We start from the raw sequence: 25,000 nt of genomic DNA on the forward strand, positions 1-25,000 counted from the left end.
CAGCTGCTGGCTGCACATTCGAAGAGGATTCGGATGCCAGTCTCTGTGACTTCACACAGGCTGAAGAAGATGACTTTGACTGGCAGCTATTTCGGATGCACAATTTGCCATATGCCAGCCCGGACCTCCTGCGTGGTGAGTCATCCTTATCCATCCTCATTCCTCTTTGGTATGTTTGTGTGAAGACTTAATATAGGAAACATCACCAGTTTTAAAATATTTTTTTCCTTAATCAGATTATAGGAAGTCGTTAATGTCAAAAGCTATTGTTCGTCACTGTTTTTTTTTTTTTCTACTTTTGTCTTCTCCATATCATGAATTGTGACAGCGAGTCAATCGCATGAATTGTTTTGGTTTAGTTTTTACGCCGGATTCCGTCCATCTGGCCAGGAAAATCAAAGAGTTTCACTCTGTCATTAAAGGCAGGAGTGCGTACCATCACACCACCGGAAACTGTTTTGTTATACAACTGTAAAATATGGACAAGCAGGTTAGTTTTTTTTTATACATTTTAGCTTTAACAATTTATGCAAGTCATCCAAGTGTTGATCGAAAAACCGTGAGTGATAACTGCACTTAAAAACTCACTGATAATACTCAGTTTCACTACTGGACCCTAGAAAGAGGTTCCGCAGCCTCCTAAGTAGAACCTCCAGGTTCTGTAACGGCTTCTTCCCTCAGGCCGTAAGTCTCTTGAACGCTTCATAATTATACCCTCAATTCCCCCCAAAAATGGATTAACTGGCTGGAATATAAAAAAAAAAATTTTTTACATTTTAGCATTAACAATTATGCAAGTCATCCAAGTGTTGATCGAAAAACCGTGATTGACAACTGCACTTTAATACTCAGTACTAATACTCAATTTCACTACTGGACTCTAGAAAGAGGTTCCGCAGCTGCCGAAATAGAACCTCCAGGTTCTGTAACAGCTTCTTCCCTCAGGCCCTCAGGCTCTTGAACGCATCATAATTATCGCCTCAATTTCCCCCAAAAACAGATTAACTGGCTGGAATATAAAAACAATCTACCATACATTCATAAACCTGGATGCATATGCAAAAGTACAATACATTTATCTGTACAGTAATCTATTTATTTATATCTGCACGTTATTGCACTTTTATCCTGCACTACAACGAGCTAATGCAACAAAATTTTGTTCTTATCTGTACTGTGAATTTTAAATTTGAATGACAATAAAAAGGAAGTCTAAGTCTAATAAAATACGGACTGACTGGCGCTAGCTCACTAGCTTAATGCTAACATGAAAACCAGAATCCGTGATATAAAATGTTCATATCGTTACAACCCTAATAACACTTGAACATCTCTCCAGAATCAATCAGAGCGGTCTCCTCCACCCCCTGTAGATACATGAAGTGTTGCAGTATTCAATGCCAACAGAGGAATTTGCTCAGAAATTTAATAATACAACTAGATATAAAAAATTGAAATAAGTTATCATAATCAGTGTTTATCATGTTCTAATAAAAAATAGATTGTATTATTAAAAACAAGTAATATTTATTATTCCACAGAAAAGTACAAAAAGATTGGTACCGTTAAGTTCCGGTATCAATTCCCAAGTACAGTTCAAATGTGAAAGTCCCCATGCCTAGTAATACTACACTCGGTATTGATGATATCAACATCTGGATCGGTCACCCCTACTTTACATCGAAGGTTTAGTAGTTAGCTTCTTGTGTCGTCCAGCTCTGTGTGTGTGTGTGTGTGTGTGTGTGTGTGTGTAGCATGCTTAGCCATTCCTTTTCCTCCAGTCCTCTAAATGGTTAATGGGTTATACTTGTACATTGCTTTTCTACCTTCAAGGTACTCAAGATGCTTTGACAATAATTGCACATTCACCCATTCACGAACTGATGGTGCGAGCTGCCATGCAAGGCCCTAACCACGACCCATCAGGAGCAAGAGTTAAGTGTCTTGCCCCAGGACACTTACGGGCGTGACTCGGGTGGTGGAAACCGGGGATCGAACTAGGAACCCTAAGGTTGCTGGCACAGCCGCTCTCCTAACCGAGCCACGCCGTCTTCTAGCGATATACGTACATGGAAGGAACTTTTTTTTTCCGTCACAATGTCGAGGATTAGTATCTTAGAAGCGGCTTCACTTTGTGGATAGACACGTTCGTTGCAGACCCGTTTTCTGGCATTTTTGACATTGATCGATTGGATAGGAAGTCTATGTAAAAAGGCAAATGGATGGCACAAAAAGCCAAAAAGCTTGTTTCTATTATTGTCCATTAAATATTCATCACATTTGATACAGTCAACTATAAAAGATATATAACCTGTAATATGTATATAAACGATTACGTTACAAATATTGATAAATTATGTACATATACACAGTATACATGTCAGGTGATTTGAAAAGCAATATACTGTGTGTGTGTATATATATATATATATATATATATATATATATATATATATATATATATATATATATGTATATAAACAATGAGAGAGGGGGTGTATACACTATGTACATGACTATGCACATGTTGACTCCAAGAGTGTGCAAAACAGAATGAGAAAATATATATACACTATAACCACATATAAACCTAAGCCATGATTTTATGGCAGTTTTAAAATTTAGCAGGGAAGTTCAAATTTTAAGGTCTGTTGGTTGTGCATTCCACTGTGTGGTGGCAAAATATAGAATGCATTTTTTCCCATGAGAGTCTTGCATTTTAGGGGACAAGGTGTGAGGAATTCCACCCACTTGGAGTCCATGCAACTCATTGTATAGTGAAATGTATTTGTGTCTCCCCCCGGCGTGCATTCCTTTTGAAGGAATCTTTCACGTGAGTACGATTGTTAGCCATTCAAGCACTGGGACACAGCTGTGGTAAAAATGGGCTGGACTCTGCAGTCGCTCGCCGATCAGTTAGAATAGAATAGAATAGAATGGACTTTATTGTCATTATTTTTGCATGTAATGAGATTAAGGACTCCAGTTTAAGGTGCAGTAGTGGGAACAGATATGGGGTACAAATGAATTACACAATAGGTAATATAGAAAAAAACTAACAATTGAAATAAACAGACTACTATCCAATAAAAATAATAAGCAATCCTGTACAATGTACAAAACACTATAGAAATACAAAATACTGTACAATATACAGAACAAGACAAGTGTACCGGAGTAATAAATAACAATCAGTGTCAGACAGATTGCACTCGAAGGGTAGTATTGCACAGTAGGGTATTAGGTAGGATCTTGTATAGGGGTGAATTATTATTATAAGTTAGAGTTCAACATGGTGGCAGCTCCGGGAAAGAAGCCGTCTCTGAGCCTGTTTGTTCTGGGTCTGATGCACCTGTAGCACCTTCCCAATGAAAGCAGGTCGAACAGGTGGACGCCAGGGTGTGTGCTGTCCTTGGTGATGCTTTTTGGTTTGATGAGGTAACAGAAGTTGTGTAAATCCTTCAGGGAGGGCAGGGGGCAGCCAATGATTTTTTTGTGCAGACTTTATGACCCTCTGAATCGCCTATTTGTCTGCTTCAGTGCAGCTGGCGTACCACACTGTTATGCAGTACGTCAGCAGGCTCTCGACAGCCAAGCGATAGAAGGTCACCATTAGCTGTCTCTCCAGTCTGTTCTTCCTCAGCACCCTCAGGAAGTGGAGTCTCTGCTGGGCCTTCCGGATGACCGCAGTTAGAAGGTCAGGTATTGGCTCCCGATGAGATCTCATGATCAGATTGGGATATCTCTAGTTTTTTTTTCTTTCAGTTTAACTAAAATGAAAAGGATTTCATTAAATAAAGTGCACGCAACAGGGATTTCCCTCCATCGAGTTTTCACATATTTGGCATTTTTACAAGTGATAAAACATAAAAAAAACAAATACCGATTGTATAATACAACCTTGATGGGCAGTCGACTTTCCTCTGTGTGAACTGTTTTGTTCTGATTATGTCAGCATGTATGTCTCTTACAATAGCAAAAAAAAGCACACTGCATTTATAATTACGCATTAGGCGTATCAGCGGTGTGACCAATTGTTTGCAAATCCAACTTTATAGTCCAGCTTCCATTTTGCATCCGCTTTAATGAAGCAATCCCCCCACTTTTGTCTGTTCCCTGCTAAGCCTAAGGATAATTTCATGTTAACCAGCTTCAAGACTAATGGGGACCAACATTTTTCTGCCATCATCTCTCTACTGGTGGGTTGCCGGAGGGAGATGGCATGCATAGTTTAAAAGATGCTCCTCCATCCTTGCATTAAGAAAATCCCACAGGCAAGTAACAAAGCGATGTGTGTTGTTTTTAGCATCTCACCAGAAATATCAGCATTCCCACTTGTTTATTTAAAGGATGCACTTGGCAATCAGTCCATCTGTCTATGACTCTGATATTTCAATCAGGGTATTTATTTATTAGTTCACAGCATGAGAAGAAGAAATATAAATGACAGTCTCAATCTTGCGAATGAAAAGAAAAAAGCAAGCGAATAATGTGATGAATAAATGAAATAATTGTGGTTTCTTTAAGGATACTTATATTTCAACAGCCTTTTACTTTACTCGGACAGTAGTTGCAAACTTGCTGGATGTGCTATTTTTTTAAAAAGCTTTACACTTGGACATATAGGACTACATATCCTTCTAGCCCACAGGCATCTGTCCCTGCGGAATTCAATTTTGAGCATGACAAACTCTAATTTTACCCAGAACTCTTAAACTACACCTCATTTACGTTCTCGTCATCAGCACAGGAGTGAGAATCTGCCTGCAGCTAGTAGCCAATTCACAGCAGGCGATGGGCTAATTAACGCTTCTCCCTTTGGGTTTAATTAAAAATCAGTCTCATGCCATTTACAGCGATTGAGGGGCTTCAGAGAAGAGCAGGTTGAATGAAGCAGGTACTAAAATTTGCAGGGAGTGCAAGGCTCTCGGTGCCAACATGGTATCGATCAGTACTGAGCAACCATTGAGAACAACTGCTTGATCCTCATGCTATTATTGTCTCAATAAGTGTCTTTCTGTAGAATACACCTGCTGTTTATCATTTTTACGTCTTTAAAGGTGGATCACCTTCCTGCTGATCCCGGCCTGGGAAGTCAGTTACTCTTGCTGTGCTTTTTCCTCCTTAATCCTCCCGTGCTGACTTCTAACCATGTATCACAGCGGACAACCGAGGTGGCAAGGGATAACTAGACTTTATGAGATAAGGCTATTTACATTCCGCCAGTATTACTTTGTGCCGCATAGAAATTTGTGTCAAGGGAAGATTAGTAAACACAGCTAAGACAGCAGCAGCTTGTGGCTCCCAGGAGAAATTAAAAGACTACTGTTCCCATGAATAAGAAGGGAAAGTAAGATGTGGCAAGGTCTTAATAATAGCACATTTTTTTCCATTATTTTGAATTAGAAGTTGGACTGCCTGATTAGCTTCTGTTCTTTTTCTGTCTTAATGAACTCGGTGGTAGGATGATGACTTTGTCAAGAAAACACAAGTTTTGGTTCTGTGCAGTGACCATAATGCAGTGATAAAAAATGTTGTGGTTTCTTCTGGGCTCAGAAATATGATTTATGTTGGGCACTTCAAAATTATTGCAGCTCTCTGTAAACAAATCAAAAACTGGTGGCTTCCAAGAAAAATCTCTCTACATCTGTTGAGAGTGAAATAGGACTTTCCTCCATGAATGGTACGGCTTGGAAAAGCTGCAATAGGTTGCACAAAAACAAGCTTTCTGTGGACATAAGTGGATCCTCTTTTGAGAAAATGCTTTTAGGATTTGGATCAAAGCACTAAGGTCACTCCTCTTCCTTGAGTTTGGTTTCTTTGTGTATGTTGGAGTGTGTATTTGAAGTCCAGTTGGCTTACCGTATTTTTCGGACTATAAGTCGCAGTTTTTTTCATAGTATGGCCGGGGGTGCGACATATACTCCCCAGCGACTTATGTGTGAAATTATTAACACATTACCGTAAAATATCAAATAATATTATTTATCTCATTCGCGGAAGGGACAAAGAAAATGTCAGCAATCGTCACACACACATCAGCAATCGTCACATACACGTCAACCAATAAGAATTGGGCGGGGGAGGGTCATGGCAGAAGTGCATTGTGGGTCCTGGAATGCTAACTGCTATATGCAATATGCTACTGCCGTAGCTATTAAAATGGATCATTTCATCGTTGGCGGTAACTTATAAAAACTGAGAAGGGCTGAACAAAAATCGGACCGAAAAGGAAATAATGTACTGCAGATTACAAACTGGATGTAGTGAAATATGCAGCAGAAAACGACAAGAGGAAGCGGCACATACCTTTGAAGTTGGCAGAGTTGTTTAGAAGCGACATCGAGGGTTTATCGATTAGGAGTGACATATTGTTTGGTAAACTTATAGTATGTTCTATATGTTATAGTTATTTGAATGACTCTTGCCATAATATATTACATTAACATACCAGGCACATTCTCCGTTGGTTATTTATGCGTCATATAACGTACACTTATTCAGCCTGTTGTTCACTATTCTTTATTTATTTTAAATTGCCTTTCAAATATCTATTCTTCGTGTTGGATTTTATCAAATACATTTTCCCCAAAAATGCGACTTATACTCCAGTGCGACGTGTTTATGTTTTTTTTCCTTCTTTATTATGCATTTTCGGCCGGTGCGATGTATACTCCGGAGCGATTTATAATCCGAAAAATGCTGTACTTAGCTTTTGCCCTTGAAATTTTTGTAACGAGTGAGGACGTTTTTACACAATACTAGCTACACTATATTGCCAAAAGTATTGGGCCACCCATCCATATGATTAGAATCAGGTGTCCTAATCACTTGGCCCGGCCACAGGTGTATAAAATCAAACACTTAGGCCTGGATACTGTCAAACATTTGTGAAAGAATGGGCCGCGCTCAGGGATTTCCAGCAGGGAAGTGTCATAGGATGCCACCTGTGCAACCAATCCAGTTGTGAAATATCCTCCTTCCTAAATATTCCAAAGTCAACTGCCGGCTTTATTATAAGAAATTGGAAGAGTTTGGGAACAACAGCAACTCAGCCACAAAGTGGTAGGCCACGTAAACTGACAGAGAGGGTCAGTGGATGCTGAAGGGCATAGTGCAAATAGGTCGTCAACTTTCTGCACAGTCAGTTGCTACAGAGCGCCAAACTTCATGTGAGCTTCCAATTAGCCCACGTACAGTACGCAGACAGCTTTGCGGAATGGCTTTTCATGGCTGAGTGGCATCACATTGAACCGTATGGGTTAGGAATGGGATGGCAATTCAAGTTCATATGGGAGCCAAGGCAGGTGGTCAAAAACTTTTGGCAATATACTATATGTTCCAACTGGACACTGGAGCACCAGCACAAGCGATATGAAATTGAATGTATTTTAGCTACAAAATATGTTGGCTAAAATATACAGTAGTCTTAGGATGCAATTAGATTTTTTTTAAATGTAGTGCAGGGGTCTCAAACTCAATTTAAATGGGGGCAGCTGGAGTCGAAGTAACCACCATCTACGGTGACCCGGAGCTATAGTCGACCTTAACTCATTAAAAATGTAAAATTGAATGTAAAAATGGTGCAGTTAATGATCAGAGAGACACTATATCTCAAGGTTGTGCGATTTATCGACATCAAAGTTTTAATTAGTGCGATAAATAACCGCACTGGCATTTGTGTAACAGACATGTTGGCCAATTAGAATTGTTGTGTTGAGACATGTTTTCGTCTTTTGCTTCAAACAGCGAGAAAGAGGTCTTACTCTATACCTGGCTCTCAGCACCTGCGTGTGTTTATTTAACAGTGGAAAAAACTGAACGTCTCATTCCATTTCCAAATTTTTTTGTTTAAATGGGCCGATTACAAACACAGGAAGCACGGACAGACACTTAGTACATGTCCACGCACTAATTCAGTGTTTTTCAACCACTGTGCCGCGGCACACTAGTGTACCATCAGATATTGTTTGGTGTGCCGTGGGAAATTATGCAATTTCACCTAGTTGGGGGGAAAAATATTTTTTTGCAAACCAATAATTAGAATCCGCAAACAATGTGCCGTTGTAGAGTGTCTTTGCTGTCTGGTGATCAGTAGAGTGTTACTCTTCCGTAACAGTAGGGGGCAGCAGGTCGCGCATTGCTTTGTAAGCCTACTTTGAGACAAGAAAATTAATGATCAATGGATTGATGTTTATTTATATAGCCCGAAATCACAAATGTCTTAAAGGGCTGCACAAGCCACAACGAAATCCGCGGTACAGAGCCCACATAAGGGCAAGAAAAAACTCACCCCAGTGTGACGTCGATGAGAATGACCATGAGAAACCTTGGAGAGGACAGCATATGTGGGCAACCTCCCCCCCCCCGGGGGAGACTGAAAGCAATGGACGTCGAGTGGGTTTTGGTTTGAAGTCATATCGAACATTGCGTCATGTATTTGATGAGAACAACTTTATATTGTCAATATAGGCTATTAAGTTTCATTTTCAACATTTTCTGCTGGTAGTGTCTGTCATGTAATGGTTCCTCGGGTCACAGGACAATACCAGAACCATTGTAAGGGGAACTTAAGGGCGGGGGACACAGGATATGATGACATGTGTTGTGTGTTGGAAAGGGAAAAAGTAAGAATGGGACTAAAAGGCAGAACAAGACAATAGCTTTCTTTTGGTGTATTAGTAAAGCCCTACTGAAATGAGATCTTCTTATTTAAACGGGGATAGCAGGTCCATTCTATGTGTCATACTTGATCATTTCGCGATATTGCCATATTTTTGCTGAAAGGATTTATTAGAAAACATCCACGATAAAATTCGCAACTTTTGGTCGCTAATAAAAAAGCTGATGTGCGCGTGACGTCACGGGTTGCGGAGCTCCTCACATCCTCACATTGTTTACAATCATGGCCACCAGCAGCGAGAGCGATTCGGACCGAGAAAGCGACGATTTCCCCATTCATTTGAGCGAGGATGAAAGATTCGTGGATAAGGAAAGTGACAGTGAAGGACTAGAAAAAAAAAGGGAAAAAAAGACGAGGGCAGTCGGAGCGATTCAGATGTTATTAGACACATTTACTAGGATAATTCTGTAAAATCCCTGATCTGCTTATTGTCTTACTAGTGTTCTAGTGAGATTATATAGTCGTACCTGAAAGTCAGAGGGGTGTGGCCACTGGTGTGGTGACCACCAGTGTCTCTGAGGGAAGCCACGTTTCTCGACGAGGCAAGGCAGCCGGGCTGAGATTTTTTAATTTTTTTTTATCCCTCCACGGAGTGAGCATCCGACGGTCGGTGGCGGCTGGTGGGAGGAGGCAAGAGAGTCCACAGCTGCAGGAAGAATGACGCAAACTCTCCGCTCATGTCTACAGTAAGAGTCGAATGTAAACAAGGAAACATCGGCTTTTTTTCTGTTGCTAAAGGCGGCCGCAATACACCGCTTCCCACCTACATCTTTCTTCTTTGACGTCTCCATTATCAATTGAACCAATTGCAAAAGATTCAGCAACACAGATGTCCAGAATACTGTGTAATTATGCGATTAAAGCAGACAACTTATAGCTGTGATCGGTGCTGGATCAAAATGTCCGCTACTATCCGTGACGTCACGTGCATGCGCCATCATACGCATCATCATACCGCGACGTTTTCAACAGGATACTTGGCGCAAATTTTAAAATTGCAATTTAGTTAACTAAAAAGGATGTATTGGCATGTGTTGCAATGTTAAGATTTCATCATTGATATATAAACTATCAGACCGCGTGGTCGGTAGTAGTGGCTTTCAGTAGGCCTTTAAGATTAGATTGCTAATAAGTGACAAGTTTGGCACACAACAATGGCGACAAGGATGGGATAGTGTCCCCCTGGATTTTTTCAATGAAAAAAATGTGCCTTGGCTCAAAAAAGGTTGAACAACACTGCCCTAATTAGTCCAATTTCTCAAATTGTTGGGCTCTAAATAAGCCTCCTACAACTCATGGAAACACCTTAATCCGATCGTGTTCGGTTTTTAAAAAGTCGGACTAACACACCTGGATTATGCGATTGGAAACCAGATCTCTGGAGTGGGTGCGTCCTGCCGAAGGGGACCCTTCATATCGCTCGTGCACCAGTCTCAACTCGTAGGATATAACCTGAAAACAGATACCATTCAATCAAACATAAGTAGCAATTGGAATGAAGTGGAGATTGAACAATTTGAAGTGCATTGATGGTAGAAAAAAAGAAACAGAAATGAATTTAAGAAGGAAATGAAGAATGCCAGCTTAATTTGGATTCCCGAACGAAATACGAATTATGTGAAAGAGAATGAATCAGGTATTTTACAATGCAAAGAATAAAGTGTACACAAACCTCTTCACGCTGTATTTGTGCAATTAATTAACAATAACTCTGTATTCCACGCAACTGGCAAGATAGTCTAGTACAACAGCAACCTCGTCTGGAACACTATCAGTCGGGGCACAAATGTTCTTTTTTCTTTAAAACGCCTTCCATCAATCAGCGGAGCCTTATGAATGAACCCTGAGACTTTCGCAATTTTTGTTTTCATTATTTTCTATCCGAAAATTCCTTTGAAAAAACCCTCCCGCCTGTCTTTCTTTGCTTTGAACCTGCATCCGCTCCGGTACGTTTTTGGTAGTAGCGTCAAGTTCATAGCACAATCTGAGATAATTTATTGATGTCATGTCTTGTGATCCTGCGATGAGGTGGCGACTTGTCCAGGGTGTACCCCGCCTTCCGCCCGATTGTAGCTGAGATAGGCACCAGCGCCCCCCGCGACCCCAAAGGGAATAAGCGGTAGAAATGGATGGATGGATGTCTTGTGATCATGTTTTGTTTAGTTATGTTCTGTTACTTCAAGACTCCATTAGTTCCTGTTTTTTCACTCCCTTGTTTTGTCACCATGGCGACCCATTAGTTTCACCTGTCTCACGTGTTGGACTCACGCACTTGTTTTTAATCACATAGACCATGGGTGTCAAACTCATTTTAGCTCAGGGGCCGCATGGAGGAAAATCTACTCCCAAGTGGGCGGGAAGGGTAAATTCATGGCATGATAATTTAAAAATAAAGACAACTCGTGGTTGTTTTCTTAGTTTTACTTTGGCCAAAAATAGAACAAGGACATTCTGAAAATGTACAAATCACGGATAATCCTCTGGACAAAACACTTCCAGTTTGTTGAATATTCTGAGGCAATTGGTGCAGTTTGAGAAACAAAATGAGCATAGACTTTGTCTCAGTGTATCTACAAAGCCATGATTAAACTTTAAGTCACAGCCTTTCTGGGATTGAAGGTAAAAACTTTTCAAAAGGGTTAAGATCACTTTTTTCGTGTTGACAGAGACATTTTGGGGCAAAGATGGTGCCAAATATTGATGTGTTCGAAGCAGAAGACATAAAACGGCAGGTTTTAGGTTTCATGTGGTTCGAGGAGGAGGAGCCACAGTCACCCTTTATTGTGTACCTCTTGCTTGGCTCACAGAATTGCTATTGTGACATCCAGTGGACACATTTAGAACAGCAGTTTATTTTGTTGTAAAAAAAAAAGCAGCTCATTTTAATGTTTGGCAAACTCATCACGCGCCCCGGATAAAACCTGTTCACGGGCCTGATCCGGCCAGACTATTTAAGTGTGTCACTTTCTGTTGGTCGTTCTGGCGTCATCACTCCGTTCATCCTCACTCCCACTCTGCTTCATGCCGTGTTTACTCTTTCATGCAATTTCATAGTTCATGCTGCCCTGCTCACGCCAACGCAAGTAAGTATTGTTTATTTATGCCACAGGTAGTGTATTTTGTTTCATGTCCACAGTTTACGTCAAAGAGATAGTTTTGTTCTCTGCGTTAAGTTTTGTACCTCTGCTGCGAGAGCCTTATGTTTCGTACATTTTATAGTCAAAGAATTAAATCATGTATTCACCTTCACGCCATGTTCGGTCCAGTTCATTTGCATCTCGGGAAAACTATCCACACAGAAAGCTGCACCATAGTATAAGTTATGATAGTTGATCTTTTTTCAGAAAGTACAAAGAAGAACAATTATGATGAACATATTGAACCTTTTGTTTAATAATAATAAAAAAAAAAGATTGTTAATGTATTTACTATTTGTTTACTTAGTATGGTATATTATTTATCTATTCACTGTTCTGTTACAAGCAGAGAACAAGGAAATGGGATAAAATTGCTTTGATATGAAAAGGGGTAGGATGAAATAAGATCTGCTTCTTCCTACTCCTTTTCGGACGTGCTGTAATGAAACAACTGGAAATATGTCATGTAAATGCTGTAATTTTAGAGTCTGCACCATTATTGTCGTTATTGTTCTTTCTATTACTATTAGTCACAAGTAGATTAAACTATGAAATTGAGTAGAGGGCCACAACAAATGGGCTTGTAGACCCAAAGTTTGAGACCCCTGATTTAGTAGTACCTCAGTGTCCCCATTTTCCACATCACTTTGCTAAGCTGTTAAATGTCGGCCACTAGCCCTGAAGCTGTACTTTGATACACTTTTACTCTTGCAAGCATGATAAGAGAATGGCTGTTCTACCAAAGATGATCTTAAAGTAACCTACTCCTTAATGGGCAGTAATTTGCTGCATGAGATGAGAGCAATCCCAATTGAAATGGCTTTTACTACTATCTTGAGGTCGGAGCCTGGTCGACTGAAACGTACATACATTCTGCACCCTCTATATCATAACCTTAACATGGGAAGAGTTAGTCCGTCCTCCAGCTCTATCTCCATCCTATTCTTGTGAGCTTATAGAGGACAAAATTACCTTCCTGTTTTCACAATCTTTCACCTTTCACCTCCGCCTGGTTTCAGTCACACACCACACGCCTACCTGTGTGTGTGTGTGTGTGTCCAGAATATTTGTGTGTATTTGACGTGGACCTGAGATTCATTTGTGTCCGTGAAAAGCTTGAGGCCACGAGCGGAGGCAGCTATATCTGCTGTAGGAGAGGTGTTGTTATCATGGCTGACCAGTGGCCGCCATCATCTCTGGTTTGATCCGCTATTACAGTTCGCCCTTCACCAGTCTCTCTCTGCATATACTGTATATACTTCACACACGAAGCACAGTGTAGAATTTAAATAGTTGAACACATCCTTTTAGTTCAGTGGTTCTTAACCTAGGTTCGATCGAACCCTAGGGGTTCGGTGAGTCGCCTCAGGGGTTCGGCAGAGCAAGACACACCCGACTCATCGTGTAAATAAATCTTGTCCCTATCGGTGTATTATGGATACCCCCCGAAAATGTTCCCTATAATTTTCCATATGTGTGAGCAAACGCAAAAACTCCTTGAGTGGAGCGCATGTGAGCCACGACAGACGTGTACATGCACTGTGGTCACACCTGTAGCACACCTGTCCCAAACCCGACTAAATAACAAGTTCAATGTTTTATAATTATAACCAAATGACAACAGTAATTTCCATGATATTATTTTGTAATATAAGTGTTTTGACCTACTTAAAATGACTATAACATATTTTTTTTCATGAACTGTGCATGAGTATTATATGTCTGGGTGGGGAGTCCTGCTTCGGAAATAATGTGTACCCCTTTCAGATATCGCATTTATTTCCCACTAAAACAATGACATGTTGCACAATGAGATGTGTCATGTGTACATTCCTGTAACTTTCAGTTTTGAAAATATACCTTTATTAGTATTTCTTTAATATAATAATATAATTTTATGATTACGGTTGGGGTTCGGTGAATTCCCCTCTGAATCTGGTGGGGTTCGGTACCTCCAACAAGGTTGATAACCACTGTTTCAGTTATACAGTTGTAGGATATTCAAGCCGCACTCAACACATTTTAGAATAAATAAAATACAGTATGCTTACATATAGGGCTGGGCGATATGGCCTTTTTTTAATATCTGGATATTTTTAGGCCATATCGCGATACACGATATATATCTCGATATTTTTCCTTGGCCTTGAATGAACACTTGATGCATATAATCACAGCAGTATTGATTGACTGATATATTTTTATTTCAAATATGAAAAAAAAAAAAAGAGCAAGCATGATCCAATACAGTGCTATAGCCTTAACGGCTATTATAACAAAATGAAAACAATGGAGAATAAAAAAAACAAAAACAAATGAGCATTCGACTTTTCTTTTTTTTTTTTGCATATTTGAAAAGGAGTGAGAAGAAGTATACACTTATTTAATCCCACCCCTTTTCTTTAAATCATAAATTACTCTGAGCTCGAACTTCCTTGTTCACTCCATGTACAAACTTAATGAACTTGTATATACATAAATGATAAATATATACATACATATGCACACTACACACATACATAGCCACACCGTTACCACAAGTGCTCATGGAAATAGTATCATGAAAAAAATGGCAGTACCAGTGCCTTAATGGGCAGCCCCTAACTCTTTTGTAACACAAGAAACCCAATATCAAATCCCTTCTTCATCTCTGTACCTCTGTATGATGATTCTATGTGTCTACATTAAAACATTCTTCTTCATACTGCATTAATATATCATCATTTTAAACTTTCATGCAGAGAGGGAAATCACAACTAAGTCAATTGACCAAAACTGTATTTCTTAAATTGTTATTAGCTTGTGACTTTTCAAATTATGTTACATATTAGCAATAATGCTACTTTTGGTAGCAACGCTTTTGGCCCACACTTGACAAATTACGGTTGTCTATTCGACATATTCCCGCTTGAAGCGGAACATCCGCCAGACGATGGACCCCCTGCTGTTTTTCTTGGGAATTAATTCTTACTTCATTTGTTACCAGATTCGCACCTTCTTTCCCTCGTATTACCACTCGCACGGCTTCGCTAGCATCAGAGCTAACATTACCCATGCTGCTACCTCTCTGCTGGGCGAGGTCATATATATATGTGACATATGACGTGACAGTATGTGACGTATGTAAGAAGGTGCGCTTACAGTCTGTGAGAAGGAGACACAAGAAGGAGTTGGAAGAGACTGTAGTGTAATGCCAGAAGCTTAAAGCAACTGCGAGAGAACGTATAGTCAAATATCACGATATAGTCATTTTCTATATCGCACTGAGACAAACCCGCGATATACCGTGTATATCGATATATTGCCCAGCCCTACTTACAAATCTTAATCGGAACGGGCTATGAGCCACAGACATATACCGGTACGAACTATTTAGTAAATGTTTACTGTTGGTCTTGTCAACGTTAACATGTGAATGGCCTGTGATTGATTAAAAAAAATGCTTGTGTTATCATAAATTAATGAAGATTAATGACATCTGGGTTAAGGCTTAACCCGGAACATGGTCTGTGATCGAGATGAGAGGCGAACAATTTTGATCTTTAGATGAAAATGAGGTAACTTGTTGGTTTTGTAGCGACAAACTTTCTTATCATCTGCGCACATCAAGTCTAAAATACAGTCCTGAAGCAAGACACATACTCCAGGATGCTGCTAGCATGAATGCTACATTGACAACAAGCTGAGGAAAATGCTTAGCTGGCTGAATGTTGTCAACAAAGGTACCATGGATTTGAGTTGGGAAATTGTGTTAGATGTAAATATAAACGGAATGATTTGCAAATCATTTTCAACCCATATTCAGTTGAATATGCTACAAAGACAACATATTTGATGTTCAAACTGATAAAACATTTTTTGTTTGCAAATAATCATTAACTTTAGAATTTGATGCCAGCAACACGTGACAAAGAAGTTGGGAAAGGTGGCAATAAATACTGATAAAGTTGAGGAATGCTCATCAAACACTTATTTGGAACATCCCACAGGTGTGCAGGCTAATTGGGAACAGGTGGTTGCCTTGATTGGGTATAAAAACAGCTTCCATGAAATGCTAAGTAATTCACAAACAAGGATGGGGCGAGGGTCACAACTGTGTAAGCAAATTGTCGAACAGCTTTAGAACAACATTTCTCAACGAGCTATTGCAAGGAATTTAGGGATTTTACCATCTACAGTCCGTAAAATCCTCAAAACGTTCAGCGAATCTGGAGACATATATGCACGTAAGCGATGATATCAAGGACCTTTGATCCCTCACGTGGTACTGCATCAAAAACCGACATCAGTGTGTAAAGGATATCACCACATGGGCTCAGGAACACTTCATAAAACCACTGTCAGTAACTACAGTTGGTCTGTAAGTGCAAGTTAAAACTTTAATATGCAAAGCAAAACCCATTTATCAACAATACCCAGAAACACTGCCGGCTTCGCTGGGCCCGAGATCATCTATGATGGACTGATGCAAAGTGGAAAAGTGTTCTGTGGTCTGACGAGTCCACATTTCAAATTATATTTGGAAACTGTTGACGTGGTGTCCCCTGGAACAAAGAGGAAAATAACCATCCGGATTGTTTTAAGCGCAAAGTTCGAAAGCCAGCATCTGTGATGGTATGGGAGTGTATTAGTGCCCAAGGCATGGGTAACTTACACATCTGTGAAGGCACCATTAATGTTGAATGGTCCACACAGGTTTTGGAGCAACATATGTTATCATCCAAGCAACGTTATCATGGACGGCCCTGTTTATTACAGCAAGACAATGCCAAGCCTTTTACTACAACAGCGTGGCTTCGTAGTAAAAGAGTGCGGGTACTTTCCTGGCCCGCCTGCCGTCCAGACCTGTCTCCCATCAAAAATGTGTGGCGCATTATGAAGCGTAAAATACAACAGCGGAGAACCAGGACTGCTGAACGACTGAAGCTCTACATAAAACAAGAATGGGAAATAATTCCTCTTTCAAAGCTTCAACAATTAGTTTCCTCAGTTCCCAAACGTTTATTGAGTGTTGTTAAAAGAAAAGGTGATGTAACATAGTGGTGAACATGCCCTTTCCCAACTACTTTGGCACGTGTTGCAGCCATGAAATTCAAAGTTAATTCTTATTTGCAAAAAAAATAAAGTTTATGAGTTTGAACCTCAAATATATTATCTTTGTAGTGCATTTAATTGATTAAGGGTTGAAAAGGATTTGCAAATCAATGTATTCGGTTTATATTTACATCTAACACAATTTCCCAACTCATATGGACACAGGGTTTGTAGATATGAATGCCTATGCTAAACAGACAGCAACTGCATGTAGGATATCTAACATCCATGGCGACCAAGATCTGCAAGAAGATGTCATTCATATTAACACAGTTGATTTGTTGTAAAATACCTTGGAGAAGCAAAATAACAAAAAAGATAAACCAAGAGCATCAAGTTGCAACCACTGGATTTTTTGTTGCTTACCAGAGAACATTGGACATCTGTAAGTACATCCGTACCATGTTTGCTATATAATTGTAAATACTTACAAAATGTGCATTTAATTCTTAATATACTTCATATTTGAGCAAAATACCGACTTGCAATATAGTAAGACATTTAAAAAAGCTTCTGTATGACATTAGGACTACAAAATTGGGGTATTTTCTTCACCAAATCTCATACATGGAAGCAAAATATAACCTGTGATCAATCATGATTAATCAAAATTCAAGAGTGTGATCATTTTGATTAACAAAAAGATAGCCTTCTTGAAGTGCCCAAATTTGTAGCATCAGCTTGTGCAATACTAACTCTAACACAGCTCTACTTTATTCAAGTGGCATATATATATATATATATATATATATATATATATATATATATATATATATATGTATATATATATATATATATTATATATATTACATTTTAGTTCATATATCGCCCATCTGTTCTAAAATCACTTTATATATTTTTATTAACCTGCTGATGCTTTCATCTTTGGAGTTTTTGGCCGTGAACTTTACTGTGCATACTATCTTTACTTTTTAATTTTACTACAGTGCCTTTATCCAATAGATAATGCACACATAGTATCTCATTTGTGTCATTATCCAAACAATATTCTGGAGGTACGGGAACACAATACTCAAGTTAACTGTGCTGACATTTTTTTGTTTCGTTGTTTTGCCAACCCGCAGGATTAGCTTTAATTAGCTACAGCTGAGTAACCTTAATGGCGGCAATTAAGTGTCAGGCTTACCACAAAAATCAAGCTCGTTACAGCTTGTTAAAACACAGTTAATTATGTCAGTCATAATTAAAATGGCATCACTCTGAGTTTTATGACTTCCTCCATTTTCAGTCATTGCTATCCTTTTTTTTGCATATATACCTGTACTATACAGTGGTGGTTTAATTGGGTCTGGTATGGAGCTTCTCCTAAACATATTGATTTTGATTTTGTATGTGTGGAATGAAGTAATACCTACTGTTCTGATGCAAATGTAGTGCAAACACATGGAGGGAGGAGGAGAGGACACTTCAGCAGAAGTCTAACTGGAATCGTGTTACAGCAGAGAGTAACCCCCCAAGAAGAGGAAATTAGCAAGTACGTTAATAAATCAGGAGGGAGAATAACAACACTATCAGTCATGGATATAAATGGGTGCAGAGTAGATATGACACGGCTTTTTAAACTGCAAGTTTACAGCGATTGGGCGCAAAGTGACCGGGTTTTTTGTAGTTTTAGAAGTTACAGAAATTAAAACATCTATGATGGACTGATGCAAAGTGGAAAAGTGTTCTGTGGTCTGACGAGTCCACATTTCAAATTATTTTTGGAAACTGTGGACGTGGTGTCCTCCGGAACAAAGAGGAAAATAACCATCCGGATTGTTATAGGCGCAAAGTTCGAAAGCCAGCATCTGTGATGGTGTGTGGGTGCATTAGTGCCCAAGGCATGGGTACCTTGCACATCTGTGAAGGCACCATTAATGGTGAATGGTCCATACAGGTTTTGAAGAAACATATGTTGTCATCCAAGCAAAGTTATCATGGACGCCCCTGTTTATTTCAGCAAGACAATGCCAAGCCACGTGTTACAACAGCGTGGCTTCGTAGTAAAAGAGTGCGGGTACTTTCCTGGCCCGCCTGCAGTCCAGACCTGTCTCCCATCAAAAATGTGTGACGCATTATGAAGCGTAAAATACAACAGCGGAGAACCAGGACTGCTGAACGACTGAAGTTCTTCATAAAGCAAGTATGGGAAAGAATTCAACTTTCAAAGCTTCAACAATTAGTCTCCTCAGTTCCCAAACGTTTATTGAGTGTTGTTAAAAGAAGAGGTGATGTAACACAGTGGGGAACATGCCCTTTCCCAACTACTTTGGCATGTGTTGCAGCCATGAACTATATATATATATATATATAATATATATATATATATATATATATATATATATATATATATATATATATATATATATATATATATATATATATATATATATCCTACAACCTGCAGGTGTTAATGTTTAATGTTTGTGTGGTTTGGATTTAATATCAGTTTGTGCCATTTTTTATCATAAGATTGGTAATAAACATTTTAAACAGTGTCAGACTTTGTTTGATTTTTCTGGGGGGCTACAATATATTTTATTACTTTAATTTGTTTTCAAACAAAAAATAAAAAAAAGTGTGGCAATAATAAAACTGCATTAGCGGTCCACCACATTACGTTGTGAAGAAACCCTGATTTGCATGTTTATCATGCTAAAACAAAAGACGTTAGCACACTTCCAAAAATGGCACCAAGTATCAAGATTCATTATTTTTAGGTTTAAACATACAAAAATAACAAAAAAACTTAGCAAAAAAACGTTAGAATGCTAACATTCTCACAAGTATGCTAACAGTTAATATGCCAATGCAGAAAGATATTTAACATTGGACATAAAACTATAAAACTACAGCCTGTTCCTGAAATACTTGCCTGTCAATTAAACAATATTTGAGGTAAAATAGCAGTGGCCAGTATAACAGTCCTATGTTGCCATTAATCAACAGGCCTCTGGTGTCAGTAATTAAATACCTCCAATATCTCAAGGCGATATACGTGAATGCTGCAACCTCTATTCTGCTCTCCCGGTTGCACCTCAATGTCATTGTGCGTGGCAGTCCACTCTGTTTACGTGGCTAATCTCACCTGAAAATGACACCAGACTGCTGCCCTTTATCAGAGACACAAGGAGAGCACACCCAGATGGGGTCTGTTGCAACCTGATATTCTACCTGTTCACACTGCAGACGTCGGGTTACTAGTTCACATGAATCCTCTGCATCATTGACTCCTTTCAGTGGGATCACATTTTCTATTTCTCCATCCATCCATCAAATTCTGTTATATAGGTTTGTGGGCGCAGCAGCCTATCTCAGCTGACATTTGCCCCTAATAACTCCACCACATAGTTTTTTTTTCTTTAATGATGTGTTTCATTTCAGTTTATCAGATTTGGTCATTGAAAAATCAATACATCTCAATGGGAAAATTCAGGTGTAGAAAGTAGAACATGTGCGTTGTTAGCATTGTTAAGCCATGGTGGGGCGTCTTTGTCGTGATTCTTAGAGTTGAGACCTCACTTGAGGTCAGTTTAGCGATCTTTAAGAGGTAAACTTGGTGGATGTAACATGTATTTTTGCTTATTTTTCAACCGCCATAAGTTGATAAAACCCTGGAATAAGTTGAAAAAAAAATGGTGTTTTAAAATTCAGTGTAAAAAAAATATTGAAAAAAAAAAATCTGTGTAAAAAAATAATAAAAAAATACCTTCACCGTGTGGGTTGCAGTGCCAATCGATACAAGACGCATCGTAGCAAATTTGACTCTGATTTATTATTTCAATAATCATGTCTTCTGGCCACCTCGATGAGGTGGCGACTTGTCCAGGGTGTACCCCGCCTTCCGCCCGATTGAAGCTGAGATAGGCGCCAGCGCCCCCCGCGACCCCGTAAGGGACAAGCGGTAGAAAATGGATGGATGGATGTCTTCTGCCCATTTGGTCGCGCCACTTTCTAGCGCGTGGGCTCTTCCTGCTGGTCGCGGCACACCTTTTGGTGTCCGGTGTCTGTGTCTGCTGCGGGGGCTCATCTCGCTCTGGGTCTCGCTCGTTGTGCTCGTGGTCTTTGGTTGCCGTGGTTTCCTCCCCTACTTCGGCGCAGATCGTTCCTCCCTCCCCCCTTTTATACTGCAGCAGAAGATGAAGAGATTGAGCACAGGTGTGTCGTGTACGCACCTGACTTGGCTGGCTGCAGCGTCGCTCCGAATGCGTCCCGCTTCTTCTCTCCGCCACATGCCCCGCCTTCTGGCCGCCATTTCGGATAGGACCGGCGTTTGTCCTATCCCGCTGTCGGCTTGTCGGCTCCGTCTCTCCACAACTGTTAAAAAATTCAGTGTCGAAAAATTCGCTGCTTCAAAAAGCAAGACTAATTTCTGGTAAATTAAGGCTGAAGCAATCGATCCTGTCTCAGAACCAGCCAATGAGGTGTCAAGTTTAAAGTAACCTGACCCAGATCTTGCAAGACAGCATAAAAAGGGCAGTTAACTACTAGGCTACCTTGTAGAGATACGCGGTTTGCGGTCTCATCCACGGAGTCCGCGGATAAACCGCGGGTCGGGCGGTTGACATGACGAACAAATAGATTTTAATTAGATTCGGGCAGGTGGCGGATAAATATTTGATATGCATGGTTCTGTGATCGGTATCCTTTGCCATTCAAAGTGCCACTTAAGACCCGTGTCATGAAGCGAAGAAGACAATAAGAGACGCTATTATTCTCCAGAATGACTGCCGGTAGTCACCCAGATAATAAATGTTTGGGCGTGCTATGAAGCCATTGGCTTTGTCGCCTACTACAACATGTACGACCTGCTTGACAGTCCAGCAACATGTTGTGTGTGGCTTCCGCAGCAACAAGCACACGACAGCAAGGCAGACTGGGTGACGCAGAGTACACTAATGGTTGTGATATAAACAATTTGAACACTCTTAGTAATATGCGCCACGCTGTGAAGCCACACCAATTAAGAACGACAAACACATTTCGGGAGAAAATCCTCACAGTAACACAAAATAAACGCAACACAACAAATACCCATAATCCTTTGTATTCATGACACTTCCTGACTATTTTATACACCCCGCTAACAGCAAACCCCGCAGGTGTTACATAGCACACACCAGCACCTGACCATCAGGTGTAACATCACACACATTAGTGTGTGGCCTTACCTTGTGATAGCCAACAGCGATTACTTTGGGAAAAATTAGGATCCAGCACCTTATATTTTTGAGCCCTGAACACAAAAAGGATGCATTAAGTAAAAAGCAATTAGTTTTAAAAGCCGACTGCTACCCGGCGGATGCAGTTTTATTTTGACACTAGCACCTGCAGCATTGCTAGTTAATAAACATACAGACTAACCATTTTAAAGCATGATACAATGTATACGTACTGTAGTATTTCCACTGTCCTGGAATGCTGACGACCAGGACGCTAACATTATCCCCTTTAGATAAAGATTCCATCGCAATCCACAAAAATTGTTAAAAAAAGTTCCTGCAGGAATCGTCTTTTGGGGTCTTTTTTGCCATCTCGTGGGGATGTAAAAGTCAACCAGCCTGTCGGACCTTGGCCACATGTGTCTACTACCAGGTGAGAGATGCATGAATTGTCATCTAAAATTTACTTTTCGCAAGTATGAAACAGGTGTACCCCACCTACCGCCCAAATGCAGCTGAGATAGGCTCCAGCACCCCTTGTGATCCTGAAAGGGACAAGCGGTAGAAAATGGATGAGTGGATGGAAACTAAGTGAAAGCATCTGCCAGCTCAGTGTGTCAACAACACCAGTTTGTAGTATTAATAAAATATTCGGAGCGGAATATTCAAAATAGCTGACTGAATTTGTGGCATTTTGTGACATACTTTGCGGATTGTAAATACAATTGGATATGGTTTAACAGATACAATGAAACACAATTTAGCATACAAAGTCAACTTGTGTTTTTCACTCTACTAGTACTTTAAGAATATAAACAATTAAGGGGGATGATGCACATCTACAGATAATATACAATGGTTTATTCCAACTTTATGACAGTTAATGGTAAATTGTGACTTAAAACATGACCTGCAGTTACAAAATAGGGCTGGGCGATATGGCCTTTTATTAATATCTCGATATTTTTAAGCCATATCGCAATGGAAGATATTTATCTCGATATTTTGCCTTAACCATGAATTAACACTTGATGCATATAATCACGCCAGTATGAGGATTCTATGTGTCTACATTAAAACATTCTTGTTCATACTGCATTAATATACGCTCATTTTAAACTCTCATGCAGAGATGGAAACCACAATTAAGTCAATTTACCAAAACTATTTATTAAACAGTTATTAAGCAGTGGCACAAACATTCATGTCATTTCAAAACAAAAAGTGCAAGATTTTCAGAGACATTTTAAAACAAGCTATTAGTGCACTTTTGTGCATGATATCACTAAGATGACATATCAAAACAACACTAAATAAAAGTGCACTTTTTGTATAGAACGCCACTACAATAGTCAAAAACAAATAATGTGCACTTTTGTGCATGATGTCCGCAAGGTATTTCAATAACTCAAATAAAAATGAGCTGCGTAACAGGAAATCTAATACTGTGTGTCCTTAACTATGTGGAATCTTACTATGGACGCAATAAATTCTGTTGTTGACTATTTTTTTCATACGATCTGGAAATGGTTGCTTCGGCATTTTGCGTGTATGGCACTGAACGGAGATTTTGATATATTGTTTCAAGCACTCTTCATTCTCTAGCGGGGGACTTTTCAAATGATGCTACAAATTAACAATAGATGCTACTTTTTGTAACAACACTCTGCCGCAGCTTTTTTCGACATATTCCTGTTTGAAGCCAAACCACCGCCAGAGGATGGACGCCGTGCTGTTTTTCTGGGGAATTAATTCTTCCTTCATTTGTTACCATTTGGCACCTTCTTTCTCTTGTATTACCACTTGCACTACTCTGCTAGCATCACAGCTAATGTTACCCATGCTGCTACCTCTCATGTGAAGGCGTATGACGCCACAGTATGTGACGTATGTAAGAAGGTGCGCTTGTCCGTGAGAAGGAGACACAGGAAAGTGTGTGAAACGCATGCAGTGTAATGCCAGCAGCTAAAAGCAACTGCGTGAGAACATATACTCGGATATCACGATATAGTCATTTTCTATATCGCACAGAGACAAACCTGCGGTATATCGAGTATATCGATATATCGCCCAGCCCTATTACAAAGCATTTTATAATGATTTCCTTGTGATACTTGATCACATATTCATGTTCAATAGCGCTTGTTTGGGTTTTGGGTAAGCTGGAACCTACTCAGGCTGACATTAGGCGAAGGTGAGGCACACTCAATGACTCAATCAATCAATCAAAGTTTATCTATATAGCCCTAAATCACAAGTGTCTCAAAGGGCTGCACAAGCCACAATGACATCCTCGGCTCAGCTCCCACATAGAGGCAAGAAAAGAGACGGCAGATCAACAGGTCTAAAAGGGGGGGTCTATTTAGAGGCTAGAGTATATAAGTAAATGAGTTTTAAGATGGGATTTAAATGCTTCTACTGAGGTAGCATCTCTAACTATTAAGGGTAGGGCATTTCAGAGTACTGGAGCCCACTCCGAACTGGTCGCCAGCTTATCGCAGGGAACTGGAACAAATTAATTAAAGTTTCATTAGTTTTCATTCCTGCACGGTTTGCAATCATAACACATTTAAAATAGACAGAATATAATATTTAAGGTTCCACTTTATTTATTGTTTTTGTTAAAATAATAAGCGGTAAGAAATGGATGGATGGATAGATTACGAAGGTCCTGAGTAGTCCTGGGTTCAAGCCCGGGCTCGAGATCTTTCTGTGTGGAGTTTGCATGTCCTCCCCGTGACTGCGTGGGTTCCCTCCGGGTACTCCGACTTCCTCCCACCTCCAAAGACATGCACCTGGGGATAGGTTGATTGGCAACACTAAATTGGCCTTAGTGTGTGAATGTTGTCTGTCTATCTGTGTTGGCCCTGTGATGAGATGGCGACTTTTCCAGGGTGTAGCCCGCCTTCCGCCCGATTGTA

The 25,000-nt window shown here is 39.8% G+C and overlaps 1 protein-coding gene across 4 annotated transcripts in view; it reads left to right on the top strand.

Annotated features, from left to right (window-relative positions):
* Positions 1-25,000, top strand: part of LOC133562154 (receptor-type tyrosine-protein phosphatase U) — a 565,556-nt gene that overhangs the window by 160,541 nt on the left and 380,015 nt on the right. For all 4 annotated transcript variants that reach the window (XM_061916074.1, XM_061916075.1, XM_061916076.1 and 1 more), the window contains exon 2: positions 4-135. In XM_061916074.1, coding sequence (XP_061772058.1) covers positions 4-135 — 132 coding nt within the window. The remainder of the gene's footprint in view (positions 1-3; positions 136-25,000) is intronic.

The sequence above is a fragment of the Nerophis ophidion genome, linkage group LG11 (assembly GCF_033978795.1).
Source record: "Nerophis ophidion isolate RoL-2023_Sa linkage group LG11, RoL_Noph_v1.0, whole genome shotgun sequence".
Lineage (NCBI taxonomy): Eukaryota > Metazoa > Chordata > Actinopteri > Syngnathiformes > Syngnathidae > Nerophis > Nerophis ophidion.